Below are 15,234 nucleotides of genomic sequence, written 5' to 3'. Positions count from 1 at the left end.
ATCTGAAATCTAATTTGCATTCAAACAGATTTAATGCCACCAAGCAGGACTGAACGGATGTTTAAATTCAGCGCCACCACTACTTACTTACAGCGAAGTTGCTCAGGGAAGCCAGCTTTCTGGCCATTTTGCAAACAAAGCAACCTACGCCAGTTATGGTTGTAACAACAGGGAGCCCGCGGCCCACTGCAACTTGGTCCTACAAGGGAGAGCCTTCCATGGCCATATTGTCAGTGTGATGATTATGGGATTTTCTTTCTCGGTGCTGCCTAGGTTTTCTTGTGCTGGTAAAATGCCGTTAAAATGCTATGGCATTTATTAAGAATGATGGCTGCCGCCAAAAAAAAAAAAAAAAAAAAAAGAAAAATCTAAAACAACCCCTTCCCACCCACCCTGATACTGCTTGTGGAATGAATCTGCATTGTTTCTAGAGTGTGTCTCCTCTATTTTTTTTTTTTCTGTCAGTCATTCTCTTTCTGGCAGGAGTTCATGTCTGTGTGACAGGACCTTCATGTGTATGTAGAGTGCAGCATTTGGGACCTTTTTGAAAAAGACCAAAACGGAATGTTTTCTGACTTTAGAGAAAACGTGGTGATATCTGAAGGAAACTCGAATGAGTGACAGAAAGCTACAAACGAGAAATGACATTCAGCTTTGTATAATAAAAACACCTATTAACATTCATCACAAGGTACAGAAAACTTGAAGCCTCCAAGAGGCCGTGGGCCCAAATGGAGGCCTGAGGTCAGAACTTAAAATGGTATAGTAGAAGCAAAAAAAAAAAAAAAAAGCAATACATTAAAAAGTTTGGGATAATTATTTTTAACCCCTCCCCCCAAAACACACACAAAGGCCTTCCCCATCCCAACTGGAAGCAAAAAAAAAAAAAAAAAAAAAATACCTGGCTTGGTCTTAAGAGTCATCAAAGTCGGTTCTCAAAAAAAAAAAAAAAAAAAAAAAAAAAATGGAGTAAAGGCAGTGATAATCAACATGCAGTACTGTGCAAATAGGTCGTCCATTGGAATCCTTAAATTCTGGGCAAAGGCTTGGTCTGCAGCTTAGGTGTACATGCTCAGTCGGTGTCCCAGTGTCGAATGTCGGCAGGACTGCAGTTCAAAGTCTGCTGCTAGAAGTGAATCAGTTTAACAAATTTACAACACTGATGTTGACTGTTAAAGAGAGGAAAATCCCAAGTACCAAACAAGTCCATCCAATGCACAGAGTACAAATTCCTTTTTTCAACAAAAAGTAGAAAAATCAAAAATACTCCCAAATGGGATTCTTGATGGCACTAAGAGTTAACACATTTCAGAGTTGTCAAAATGTAGTGAAAATCCTCCAGACTGTACAACAAATGGAGAACGCTTTCACTGCTAATTTTTGACAGGTTTTGTTTTTTTCGATCTTCCTCCTCGGGGGTCAGCCCGCCCAGACCTTCACTCCATGTCCTCATTTACTGGTTCGTCTTCATAATCTCTGTCATGGTCAAAATCTGGACTGTGGTTGGCTGTTGTCACTAAGGATAGAGGCCCTTCAGCTTCCTCTGGATCCAGGGGCTCTTCTTTGACATGTACAGGATGCCTGGAAAAACAAGAAGAGGTTCAGGGACGGAACTGCCCAACACGAGTCTGGGTTTTCTTAGGTGACACAGAAGCCACACTCCAGAACTGCAGAGTCCAATGCTGCAGTCACCAGCCACATGCGGTTATTTAAAGTGAAATTTAAAATTGAGCTCCTCAGTCACACTAGCCACATTTCAGTTGCTCAAGGGCCACCCGGGAATAGCTGTTAACGTACTGGACAAGGCAAAGACAGAACATGTATTACAGCAGAAAGTTCCATCGGGTGGTGCTGTTCTGGAAGAACTTAATACCCAAAGAAAGAAAATCTCTAGACAGAAGTAGATCTCCTGCATGGTGTTGCTTCTCACACTGGAGTGTGCACGTGCGCACCCTGTTAAAATGCAGAGTGTGATTCAGCAGGTCTGGGGCCTGAGACTCTGCATCCTAGCAAGTTCCCAGGTGATGCTGATGGTCCCAGGACCACACTCTGAGTACCTGACAACAGGCCCTGTGGTGGCATTCTGGTGAGGGTGAATACAAATCTTCAGGTAATTACATGAAATAAGAATCTGTAATGCAACGGTGGTTTGTGGAGACCACTGAGCGCGGGAGGCTGGGCTAATCATGGCTTGCTGTGTGTTCTGCTTTGCTAGTTAACATGCAGAACCTGTGAAAGAACTCTCCAGAGGACGACCCCAAGCGAGGTTCTATCATTAATCAACTTCAAGCAAACACAGCAAAGAGACACCATGATACATGCTTGAAACTCCAAATTAATGCATATTTTTACAAACTGTCAATAAGGCAAGAAAAGCCCTGCCAGGGAACACAAACGGAGAGGAAAAGGCGCGCTCAACACAACAATATGATAAGAAAGCAGGGCCCCGATCAGAATAATAACGCTGTCAGCTGTAAACAAGGCAAAACATGAGGCCCGGCTGGTAGCGGCCACCAGACTGCGCACGGCTGCGATGAGATCTGCCAACTTTCTCATTATGGATCAGCACCTGGTTCACTCAGAGGGGACTGCGGGTGATCACACAAAACCTCTCTGATAACAACTGAGAAATGTTGTTCGTAAATCATATTTACAACCAATCCTTTACAAATACAAATTACTCTTTGTTGCAGGTCTTTTGATATGTAAAAGAACCATTCACGTTTTTAAAAAAAAAAGTTCCATCGCTGGTACAGGCTGCAGAAGGGAGGGTTTTTTAATTGACGTTATCAGGTATTAGTAATAAGAGGTGGTGCTTGGGATGGCTGGCTTCCTAAATAATTGATGATGTATGCAAACCCCAAAGGCTGCTGGAACCATTTAAAAACAAACAGAAGAGCGCATTGGACTGTCCTGGAAGATGGAAACCTTCAGAAACCCAACTGACTCTAAAATTAGCGCAGTGTAGAAAGAGTTTGGGGGATAGATGTCAGGATAAATAGCTTTAAAAAATAATCATGCCCTTATTCTTAAAAAAAAAAAAAATTGCAAAACAATATAGTAATGTTGCGTTGTAGTACATTTTACATGTGGTTCCCCATCTATTTTTAGTTTTATTTTTTTTAAATTGTGCTTTAAGTGGAAGTTTATACACACACTGCTATGTGACCCTAGCTGCTTTCCCTATACTGTGACAGCACACTCGTCCTTCCCACCCCAGATTTCCCATGTCCATTCAAGCAGCTTCTGTTCCTTTTTGCCTTATCTTCTCTGGACAGGAGCTGCCCATTTAGTCTCATGTATCTACTTGAGCTAAGAAGCACTCTCTTCACGAGTATCGTTTTATGTCCCAGAGTCCAGTCTAATCTTTGTCTGAAGACTTGGTTTCAGTTCTGAGCTAACAGAGAGTCTAGGGGCCATGTGTTCTGGGGTCCCTCTAGTCTCAGTCAAACCATTGTCTGGTCTTTTTGAGTTCTGTACCCTACTTTTCTCCTGCTCTGTCAGGGACTCTCTGTTGTGTTCCCTATCATTGGTGATAGCTGGGCACTGTCTGGTTCTTCTGGTCTGAGGCTGATGGATTCTCTGGTTTATATGGCCCTTTCTGTCTCTTGGACTAATATTTTCCTTGTGTTTTTGGTTTTCTTCATTCTCCTTGTTTTTAGGTTTTTAATGGTCCTATCTGTCCATGTTTCTATGGTAAGACCCAAGGCTGGCTACATAATTTGTGGGGCCCTGTGCAGAATAAGAATGTGGGACTCCTAGTTCATATTTCAAGACAGCAACAGCAGAGCATTAAACCAAGGGTGGGGCCCTTCTAAGCATGGAGCCTGTGTACTGCACACACTTTATGCCTGTGAGGCCAGCCCTGGTAAGATGCCATGTGTTCTTTTGGGAAGAATTAGGTATATTGATTATTACTCCATTAAAAAAAAAAAAAAATCACTGATAAACCCTAATGTCTGTTGTTTTAGCCTATCCATTTGGTGTCATATTTTTACATAATGTAAGCACAACAGGCATGTTGCTGTTCTTGTTAGCTGCCATAGAGTCAAAATTGTTTTTATGTTGGCCCACTTTACAATGATTTTTATGGTTATAAGAGATTCCACTGTGTTGACGTATGTTGTTACTAGATACCGTCAAGGTGGTTCTGCCTCGTAGCGACCCCATGTACAACAGAACAAAACACTGCCCGGTCCTGTGCTATCAATTGTTGCTATGTTTGAGCCCGTTGTTGCTGCCACTGTGTCAATCCATCTTGTTGAGGGTCATTCTCTTAACACTGGGCATTTTGTGGTTGTCGTCTCCCCCCCACCCCACCCCATTTGCTATTTATATAATACAGTGACCATTTGTACCCATTAATCTTCCTACCTCTGTTGATTTACCTCCTTTGGATAAATTTCTGAGAATGGAATTGTCGGAGCAAAGGCCAAGACAACTTTATGGTTCTTATGATTTACTGTGTTATTAATTTCTAAAGGGGAAATATCAATTTAGACTCAACCTCATCAGCACTAAGTATTCTCTCTTAAAAATATTCTGTTGCTTAACAGGTATCATGTAAGCTCAGCTTGCCTTAAATAGCATCTCTTGGATTACTGACAAGGATGAACATTTCTTTGTGCTTCAGTTTTGTATTTTCACTTGTGAACTGTTACTTCATAAATGACCCCCTTTATTGCCACTGATCATAGGGTTCTATTGATGATCATTGGACAGGAGTGAATTTGTCTTGTGTTTTACTTAGATGTACATTGAGGTTTAAGTGTGCTTTGTCAACATTTTTCCACTTGCATTTGTTTATAACTATCAGATTTATTTATCTTTTCAGGTTAACAAACCTGAAAATATAAGCTGAACCCCATCTATAAGATGAGGTGAGGGTATGCGGAACCCTACAAGAAACTAAACAGACTTAATGAAGTTCTTTACTTTATAATTGTAGACTTTGGCAAATGTTTTGTTCGGCAAAAAGTAAATCAGATATCTGTTAAGTCCCTGACAAAACACAGTTGACAACATTAAAAGAATATTTCGTTTTTCCTCTAAATTTGGAGACAAAATTTGTTAAGACAGTTTACTATCTCCAAGACACACGTTATGACCCTATCATGCCTGTTGGCTCAATCCCAGTGCGTAAGGCATATTACAAACAAATTTTAACTGACTAATCTATTGTGTGACAACCCCGAGATACTAAGGCTTTGGAAAACGCTAGAAAAATGAAATCCAATTTCAGGGTATCTGTTGGGAAAAGTAGATACCCTCCCCGGGGTATGGCGAAAGTAGTACAGACATCCAGTGCTTAAGAATAAAACAGCACGTATTTCCATACCAGATACATTTCAAGTAAGATGCAAACTATGTAAGGAACGATACCTCACGCACACCCACCGAGTCTCCTAGTCACCGGACTACCACCCCCCTCTTTCTCTCCAGCTCCTACTTCCTAAAGGACTACCAATGAGTAACTCTGCAAAACCGCATATTCCCCTCCTTCTTACATCTGAGTAATTCCTTTGTTTAGCCACCCTTCGAACACAAGAGTTTTAAAATAAAGCTGACTGGTGTTTAAAGTCATTGTGTTCTGGGGGTGTGCACAGCATGGAGTATTTTGCTTTGTAGCCCCTTTAGCTCCCATCAGGATAAAAGTGTAACGCCCCAAAGCCATAATTATGTGACTACTTTCTAGTGTTTCAAAAGAGAACCAAAATGTAGTGGTATTTGAGTGTCACAAAAAGGGTAAGAATGAAGAGTTCTGTTTCAACACAACATATTAGCTGGGCTGTTGCTGTAAAGTTTAAGGCTTGATATATTCCAGTAGACTGGGACAGTTAAAAAAACGAAGAAAACAATTTGCATCATAGCAGGGTAATGCATATTGGACAAGAATGAAAACTGTCATTACAGAATTCACTTAATGGAAGCATTGGGTCAGCAGGAGTAACTGTGACGCTGATAGGAGGCATAGGGGATCTGCTGTTGACATATAATTACATTCAGCACAAGCATAAACCTCTGAGAATGGAGCAACACACTGTCTGCAATTGTGACACCTTCATGTAAGGTTTGTTTAGAAAAAGAAAGCAGTTGAAACCTTTGTTTCAGTCAAAAGTCTGATGAGTGTTGTACAACATTTTTGGTAATATGGGGGGTTAATTCAAAGTTGTTAAGTCAGAGTCTTATTTACTTTTGTACAGCAGAATTAGCATGGCCCTGAAACTGTTGCCTGTGTGGTTTTTACCCTACTTATCTCTCTCTTTTCTTCTAATGATTCTTTGTACTAAACAATAGGAATATACGTCAACTAAATCTCTCAGTTCTTATAGATTATGAGAAATACTCTCTCTTCCATTCAGTAACTTCAGACGTTCTTCCTCTAATGAGTATTTCTTGAAGTAGCTTATATGCCAATTTACATTTGCTCTGAACTTCCTCAGTATCTGAGTAAATACGCCTGTCATCACAGTGATTTAAAGATGAGTATGAGTGTGATAACAATGATGTCGGAAACACTAGGTTGCTTTAGAAAGTATGAAATACGGCAGCATCAGCGTGAAAGATAAACACATTCTTAAAATGTTGGGAAGTAAATGCTGAGAGACTGCTCATATAAATTAAAAAGTATTATTTCCATCTTTAAAGATCCTTTTCAAAGCACTTTGGGCATGAAATTCAAATGCTGGGAAGTCAACTTTCAGATTCCCCGAACCCTCCAATTATGCTGGCAGACAGCACTTTGTTTTTCCTCGTCGTCATTAGATGCCAATTCATTCTGCTTCTAATTGCTACAGGTCATATTTTCCATTCCTATCACTCAAATTATCTTAAAATAAGATGTCGGTCAGTAACTCAGAAAGAATGTGTAGACAAGGGGCCTGTTCTAGGAGCTGACAGTACTGCAAACATTGAACTGGTTTATTCCCTTCGAGTGGGCAAGAGTGTCATGGGAATGCACTGAACACCAGAGGCTGGGTCATTCCACAGCATCCTCTGAAAAGTCCAATCACTTGGGATAATGTGGTTTCTTTTCTCTGTCTTCTCATCTTCCTGGGAGAGAGGGGGTTATTTATAGGCACACCAATTCCCTCCATCACCCACTGGCAGTGGCATCAGAGTCTTAGATTGCCCAGCTCTGGTGCCATTCCCATTCAGCCCGGCCAGCCATCGACCGTCCCTTCATTCAGTTATATGTGCACTCATTATCCTGCCGTCTGCTGCTATAATGCTCCTATTAATTTTCCTTTTGATATTTTAAGAGCAATCTATAAATCACACTGCCTTTCATTTGTGCCATCGTTACGGCTTGGTAATAACGCAGCGCCACAGTCACGGTGAAGCCTGCTGCACAACCAAGTAAACAAGCACCTCCTTCTCCCTGCCAACTTAGTTGGCCTGAAAGGTGAACAAACTGCAAACCTCCTCACAGAGAGTTATACTAATTTTAGGAGGACAAAAAAGGAATGCAGCTTAAATAATGGCCTGAGATGCAAGGGAGGGAAAGAAAGCAAATGTGTTTCCCATTTTACTGCTGCATACTCTTGTAGGGCTGGATGAAGGCTTTTATGGGAAAGTTAGCAAATGGTCCTTTTATGCACTAACTGAACTAAACATTTCCAGCACCAACTTCTACCTGGGCCGTAGGAAATCAGAAATTATGAACAAAGGTGTAAAAACTGACAGAGAAGGGCTTGGCGTGCACATCACACAGGAAGTATGGGCTTGAAAGCACAGATCTCCTGGAGGCACAGTACTCACACGGCTTGCATAGGGGATCGGCCTGGACTGCTGTCACTCTCGTTGCTGTTGGTATGCTCCATTGCGCCGTTCAGCTCTTCCCGTATGGCGCTGGCTAAGTTGCCCAGAGTGGGATTTCCCATGGAAGCGGTAGTGTATAGAGGTATACTATTCTCAGCCATTGAAGCCTGCCATCAATCAAGAGAAAATTTATGAAGACACAGGATATGCACAGACAGGGAAACTATTCATTATGGGTGTATGCAATAATCTCCTGTTTCAGTTCACTGTAGTGTGATTGGCAAACACAAGTGTGTACTGAGTGTATAGGACTTTGAGTTCAGACCAAGACTTGTGGCACATGTCCCCAGCCTGGTTTTGAAGAGCTAGCTGGGGGGACCAAAGCACTGGAATGAAGGACTCAATCTGCCCCTGCTGGGTAGAGTCACATGGTTCAGATGAGGCTATCTAATATGAGGAGCAAGATGAGGTTTATGTCTGATGCCTTTTTTTTCAAGAAGAACTGAATATTTCCAGATCACAGTGAAATATAATGGGATTTTCATTTCTTTATCCATTTTGATGACTCCACTATTGGATATTAGAGATTTGATCAGATTATTCTGGCCACATAGCTCAAACTTATGAGAACTTCCATAAACATTTACCTCTTAGGTCCTATAGAAAAAGAAGAGATTATAGAATCGAATCAAGTTTTATCTTTTCCCCTCCTCATTTCCGTTTTAATGGTTTTTGAATCTGTTTAGCGTAGTTTGAGATAACTGGTGGAAGGTAGCGCCATGCAATCTTTCAGACTCAGACCAATCTTCTGGAATTTTAGGACTGAAGAAAAAAATTCCTGGCAAAAGGAAGGTCTAATCTTATTTCTTTTTGGTATTTCAGTATGTCCATATGAAAGGTGACACTGTCACTCCAAATGAGTGTCAGCAAAAAAGTGTGAAAATGGGGTTGGGGGGGTGGGAGAAAGAAATCCTAAACTCTATAGTGGGACATTATTCATTTCCTGTCCTACTGCACTTGAATAAACTGGACACCCACTCTGAAATGCAAACAATAGTCAAATATATCACTGGATTCAAGCAGCCATATTTGTTTCATTTGGGTAGTAATAATTATGACCCAGTGCCTTTTCATTTTATTACAGAGGACAGACTTTCAAAAACTGGCAGCTGTAATTTATCAAAACTGTCCTCTTACAGACTATACTATGGCTGGTTTTCCATTCTAATGAGAAAAAAGTGCAATCACAAGACAATCTGGCATGGTGTCTTCAATTGGCCAGTCATACAAGAGTCCAAAATATTCTAGAAATCCTGGCTCTGAAGAGAAAGTAAGAGCCAAAAATGAAGACAGAAAGAAAGGTTGCAAAGCTGGGCTGTTGGGATCTGCCTGTTACAACAGCTGCAGTCTCACTCACAGTACAAAACCCAAAGGCAGAAACGCCTTCTAGATACAAGGCCTGTGTTGAAGACCTACACACAGTCACCTAACCCAGCCTTGGCTAATGAACTATTTCCAAGTCAAGCCCTCTGCAAGCCACTGCTTTTCCTTCCCTCCATTTCTGAATCTGTACGTCTGCCTTCTTTTAAAAAGTGGAAAAAAAAGTTTTAATTTCCAAATGTGGTGAACTCATTTTGATAAACATCAATTCTGAGCATTCACCACTTTCCTACACATCTCTTATAATTGCAATAAAGCTTTTTTTCCCCCTTGTTTTGGCAGAGCAAGGAACAAGAGCAGTTGCCAGAATTATTTTCTTTGCAAACTGCAGCTGGACAAGCATCTTAACTTCCTGTATTTGAGACAACACAGTGGTCACGCCTCTCCCAGTCATGGAAGTTCTGCTAGGATGATCATCCAAGCCTCTTTCCACTGGAAACATCACAAGATCAGCTCTCACAAGATTAATGTTACTACTACATGGTAAAAGCATGTGTCCTAAACATGTTTGATTCCTTAAAGAACTGAAGTCTAGTTGAAAGATACACAGTGAATGTCACCTGTAAGTAGATTTCACAGGTAGGATGACCAACTGTCCAGTTTGCCTGGGATTGAGGGTATTCTGGGGATATTATGCTAAAACTGCTAAATGCTAAATAATAAATAAATAATAATAATAATAATAAATAAATGCTAAAACTGGGGAAGTCCCAGGCAAACCAGGACAAGCTGGTGACAGCACAACTTTCTGGGAATGACTGTTTGCTCTGGCTCTCAAAGTGTTCTAGGTCAAAGTCATTTCTGATAAAGATAGAATCACAAAACATGGCCTGAGGCTCTCCAGTCACAGTGGCGAAATGCATCTAATGGGCAAGTACTGGCACTGATGATCCATAAAGATGACAGCCAAGAAAACCCCATGGAAAAGTTCTACTCTGTAATACATGAGGCCCCCATGGGTCAGTGGAAGCGACTAGACGGCAACGGGTTTGGTCTTTTCATTTTACATTGGTCCTCGCTTGTCAGACAAGAAGATGTAAGTGAAGAAAAACCTGCTTGTCCTTTCTGTGTCTTTAAAAGAAATGTTCAAATGGGGTGCAAAAAGAACCTCATAACCAGAAACCAGCTGCCATCGAGTCAGTTCTGACTCATGGCGACCCCATGTGTTACAGAGTAGAACTGCACTCCGTAAGGCACACACGTAGGGTCGGTCACCGTAAGTTGCAGTCAACTTGACGGCAACTGGTTTGGTGTGGATATGCAATAGAGCCACTTGAAAACTCTTCGTTGAGTGAATGACTACCATCCCGCCTAAGGCTAGAAAATTTTTCAACTACTTATGCCTAACAAAGTGGTTCTTTTTTTTGTAGTTGATGTCCACTTAGAAGCAGATGAATAACAATTTCTATAATGGACTTAATTACATAAATGGTCCTATGCGCAGTAACACAGTAAGAGGCATCCTATCAAACTGCCATCTTCACCAAAAAAAAAAGGTGCTTAAGTAGTAATGGTGCGGGGGTCTGTAAGTACCGCCACTCCCAGAACATTACCACTGCGAGATCCTTGGAGGGGAAAAGGCAGACTGTAAATATGAAGCTTTACGGTTACCCTTAGTTACTTCACTTTTTCAGAGCATAATGCAATCTGTCCCAAGTCCCATGTTTTATTTCTGTAGTGGATTCTGCTGTCCTATTTTATACGTTGTATATCATCCATTATGTTGCTCTAGTATTTTTTTTAAAGAGATTGTTCCACCATTATTTTTACTTGTCTTGAAAAATAGAAAATGGGTGATCGCGGAAAGGAAGGCCGGCTGGTAGAATCTTTATTTAATTTGCACGGCAGCAAGTTGTCGTTATGATATTGTCTACTGATCAAGCGTCCAAGCTCAGTGAAAAAAACCCAAACCCGCTGTTGTCAAGTCTGACTCACAGCGACCCTATATAGGAGAGGGGTTACAATCCACCCCTCAAATTAGAAATTAGGAACGGATACCAATTCATTCGCTTCACTTCAGTATGGACATAAAGTGTTCTTGGAAAACCGCCAAATAGTTTTGGGACTATCCTAAGAAAGCAGAAAGGGTGCAGGGAATGCAAAAAACAAATTGTCTTAGAGATGAAGAGTTTTGCAATCATAAAGCAGCTCACTAATTGAAATTAGTCACATAACTCAGAATCCAGAGGATGGAGGATAACTGCTTTTTTTTTTAACCTTTCTGCCTCATGAATGTAAAATGTGCTTGTAATCTTAATACTGTTCCAGACAGAGCAGGCTTTAAATTCATACCTCACAAGACTCCAGGGAAAATAAGTTACTAATGAGTGGTATTTACAGTGTCGGCATCTAAGCTTGATCTAAGCTTGCTCTCCTTTGCTTTCCTAAAGTTACTGCGTAAACTACAAGTAATTAAAAGAAACGCACAAAGTCGTTTTTCCCATTAAATTCGGTTTGGGCTAAAAATAAATAAACGATTATTGAAATGGCAAGTTCAGGGAATTTGCCTCTACTGTAACTGCGCATAAGGCGGGTCCATCCATTGTGGGGAGCCCCTTCTGAGTGAGCTGGGTAAAGAATTCTGTAGGGCACATGGTAGGTCCTCAAGAAATACTTGGTTCACGACTAGACAGAATCAGGTTTCCCATCATCATTAGCTTCTCCCACTCTGTTCTCATAAAGCAGTGTTTCTCAACCATTTTCTTCACTGACTGCCCTCGAAGGGGCCTGCTTTATACTTTTTTTCTCCTTATTTGTCACTTCTACCCACTCTGCCCTCAATGATATTTCAATACCATAGATACGCGGTATATCTGTTCACGTACTGAGGCTCTGTGGAAGGTCACAAGTCATTGCAATAGTGAAGAACCAATTTTTGAGTGATATCGCCCCATTGAGAATGCATGTCCTAGTATCGAATTATAAATGTCACATTTATCTTTAGAACACGTCATGTTTTCGGTTGTTGTTAGTTGCCAATGAGTCGATTCCAACTCATGTCAATCCCATTTGCTACAGGGTTTTCAAGGCTGTCACCTTTTGGAAGCAGATGGCCAGGCCCGTCTTCCAGAACAGCTGGTACAGGATACTGCTTACCTATCAACTCTTGCGGAGGACTTTAATGAAGTGATACTGGAGTATTCTCCAAGACTTAAGAGGTAACTTTTCTCTGTGGTAACTGAGAAATACAGTCAATAGGAGGCCTCCCCTGGTAATGCCTAGTTGGAAGGGAACCTCAGTCCCGCTCCACACCCCCGTCTTCATCCCCCAGCAACGCTGGTTGTATAACAAGTGCATAGTGTGCCAGGAGGAGACCAACGTTGTGTGTGCTTATTATGCAATCTTGAGCAATCTGCTCAAAACCTAAAGGGATGTTCTTAAACACCTCTATGTGTTAAATAAAAAGTTTACTTTTATAAAACGAGCCACATCCCCCCCAGACAAAAGAAAAGATGTGCCAACAGACTTTAAAAGAAGTAAAAAGCTCTGCGTTCTCTTTAAACCCGTGAACAAAAGAAGGTCACGTGACACAGTGGCCTATCATCCAGCACATTAATAGCTGTGCTAGAGTAATTACACTTGTGGTATTTTTGCCTCAAGTGAAATTCTGAAATAAGAGGATGGAAATTATGATACTGCTGATAAATATTAATAAGTGAACTTTTAATTTTTTTGCCACAATATTCAAAATGCTAAGCATCCTGCTAATGCTGAAGCAGCCCGATGTGTTTGCCTCCAGGGAGTGCGATGCTTTGTGCACTTAAGAAAAAAGTTTAACGGAATTAAAATTTAATGTCTAATTAGAGCGAGGCTAATATATTTTGAAATGAGTGGGGGAGACGTGTGCCTCTGTTGCATATTCGGGATGGCTATAATCTTACCTGTAAAGCCGCATTGAGAGGTGTGCAGTAGCTGTGGCTGCTCTGCATGTTTTTAATAAGGGAAGGGTTACTGCATAAGAGAAAGATAAAAAACGCAACGTTAAACGCAATCAACTCCCGAGCTCTTAGCTAACTTTTCTTTCAAGCTTGCTGGTATCCTTCCAAATCAGAAATTTCTCCCAGTGACTAAGCCAAAGAAAAATAAGACTTTATTCCTCTATCCCTTGGCTTTATAGGGCTGGTCTGTGTTAACACCTCTGGGAACACTGGGAACAGGCTTTGCCCGTAGAGGAATCTGGGTATAAATTCTGGCTAAGTAATAACAGGCCGGGGCACTAGATTCTGGATCCCGCAAATTTTTAGGAGTTACCCTGACACAGAGAGAGAAGCAGCAGGCTGAGATATTGTGCTGCTGGGGTGGTCAGTGAGCTGATGGCAGGGTTTCCTGGGAGTGAGTGGGAGAAATCTTGGCTCTTAGGCATCTTCATGATTTGAACTCTAGAACTCTAGATTGACTATTCCAGTAATGAATGGCAGACTGGCTCTGGAGGAAGACCTCCAAGCACGTTTATGGCTTAGGGCAGGGGAGGCGCCTTCTTAAGTAACAGAAGGTCAGGTTTCAATCCTTCTTGTAGAACCAAGTATGGGAGGGTGTGGGGAATACTGGATGCTGTCTCCAGTAACTGAGTAAATGAAGACAAGATACCGTCTAGACTAGTAAGTCAAAATGATCATACAGAAGACACAGAAGGAAAGGAGGGGCTTCCAGTAGGAAATTACATCCACTTAGTGGTGGCCTTTATAGGAAGGGTATGCACTGTTATTAATTTCTTTCCTCTGCTTGAAGCATTTTAATCATTATTTCATTACATTTATATTATTATGCTGAGTGAGCAAACAAGAAGAAATGACTGCACATTCTAACTTTAAAGAGTTTCCTTTTTCACTTGGAGGACTTATGGGGTCACGCAAAAGTATTTAGTGTTAGGGTCCCCGTAAGCTGCTGAATTGAGACACAACCAATATTTGCATTCAAGACGTCAAAAAAGCATTATTCAAGGCACTGGTGTTCCAGAGAAACGAGAGAATTACATGTACAAATCACACACTTTAGTTCCGTTGCAGAAAGCCGGGGCACTGCTACGTGGTGAAATGTAAAATACATGGGATGAGTCAACCATGCAAAGCCAAAGCAACAGCAGAAAAAAAAAACAAAAGCAAGTAAAGGCTCTTACTGTGCGACAAGCTCGTCAAAGTTTTCATCGGGGCAGTATTTGCGAGGACGGCCTCGTTGAATATGGCGGCCACGTTTAAACTCTTCATCATCAACTGTCCAAAAGGACCCAAACTCATCCTCTACTCTGATAAAGCACTTATGCAGTGAGAGGTTGGTGCGAATGGCACCCTGGGATAGGAGCAGCAGCAAAGGAGATGAAGTGGCAACAAAAGGAGACGGGGTTGGGGGCAGAACAGACATCCAATACAGGGAACAGGAAAAAGAAAATAAAATGCAATAAGCATAAGCAAATGGTTTGTGAGGGTTAATATGCATTGCCACCTAAAAGCTACTAGCATGTGATGCAACAAAGACCAGCAAGCAGGGCAGGGGGACTGGTGGGCATACAAAACAGGAGGGATGAAATGCTTTTTTGCTTCCCTTAACTGAGACAACGTGAAACCAGTTCTTTGGTCTAACACCATCTAGCAGCCAAAAGCCTCTACGTTATACTTGTTAGCACAATCCAAGCTAGGCTAAGAAGTTCAAACATGGTGGACGTACCCACTGATCTTTTGTGGCCTTCGTTTTTGGAATTCTACTTCATCCACTGTCCATACTGCCCCTTTAACGTTTTCTACTCGCACAAAACACTTGTGAAGGCTAAGATTATGACGCACTGCATTCTGCAGCAAGTATAAAAGAGAAAACATTATATTTTCTATAAGAAAAGACTCCAAAAACAGCAGTAAATTCAGCCTAACAGTCCCCATTTGTAAAACCATCCCCAACAGCTATATCTGCCACCCCTGTGGATGGCCTCCTGGTGGTTAAGGGTGTCTTTTCCAAAAGCAAAGTTTAAAACACCAAAAGCATGAACCGTACTTTAGCGTTTTAGTCTAGTCTCTGGTCGTAACTAACAACTGGAAGAAATTT

The 15,234-nt window shown here is 41.3% G+C and overlaps 1 protein-coding gene across 13 annotated transcripts in view; it reads right to left on the bottom strand.

The window, feature by feature from the left end:
- Window positions 1-938: 938 nt before the first annotated feature.
- FOXP1 (forkhead box P1) overlaps window positions 939-15,234 on the bottom strand; it is a 686,938-nt gene continuing 672,642 nt past the window's right edge. For all 13 annotated transcript variants that reach the window (XM_023727893.1, XM_023727898.1, XM_023727897.1 and 10 more), the window contains 4 exons: window positions 14,863-14,984; window positions 13,083-13,152; window positions 7,762-7,928; window positions 939-1,581 (listed from right to left, as the gene is read on the bottom strand). In XM_023727893.1, coding sequence (XP_023583661.1) covers window positions 1,437-1,581; window positions 7,762-7,928; window positions 13,083-13,152; window positions 14,863-14,984 — 504 coding nt within the window. In that variant the 3' untranslated portion in view covers window positions 939-1,436. The remainder of the gene's footprint in view (window positions 1,582-7,761; window positions 7,929-13,082; window positions 13,153-14,862; window positions 14,985-15,234) is intronic.

Source organism: Trichechus manatus, unplaced genomic scaffold (assembly GCF_000243295.1).
Source record: "Trichechus manatus latirostris isolate Lorelei unplaced genomic scaffold, TriManLat1.0 scaffold00020, whole genome shotgun sequence".
In the NCBI taxonomy this organism is placed as follows: domain Eukaryota; kingdom Metazoa; phylum Chordata; class Mammalia; order Sirenia; family Trichechidae; genus Trichechus; species Trichechus manatus.
Note: the sequence above shows the minus strand (reverse complement) of the source record. Positions and strands in the feature narration are given on the sequence as shown.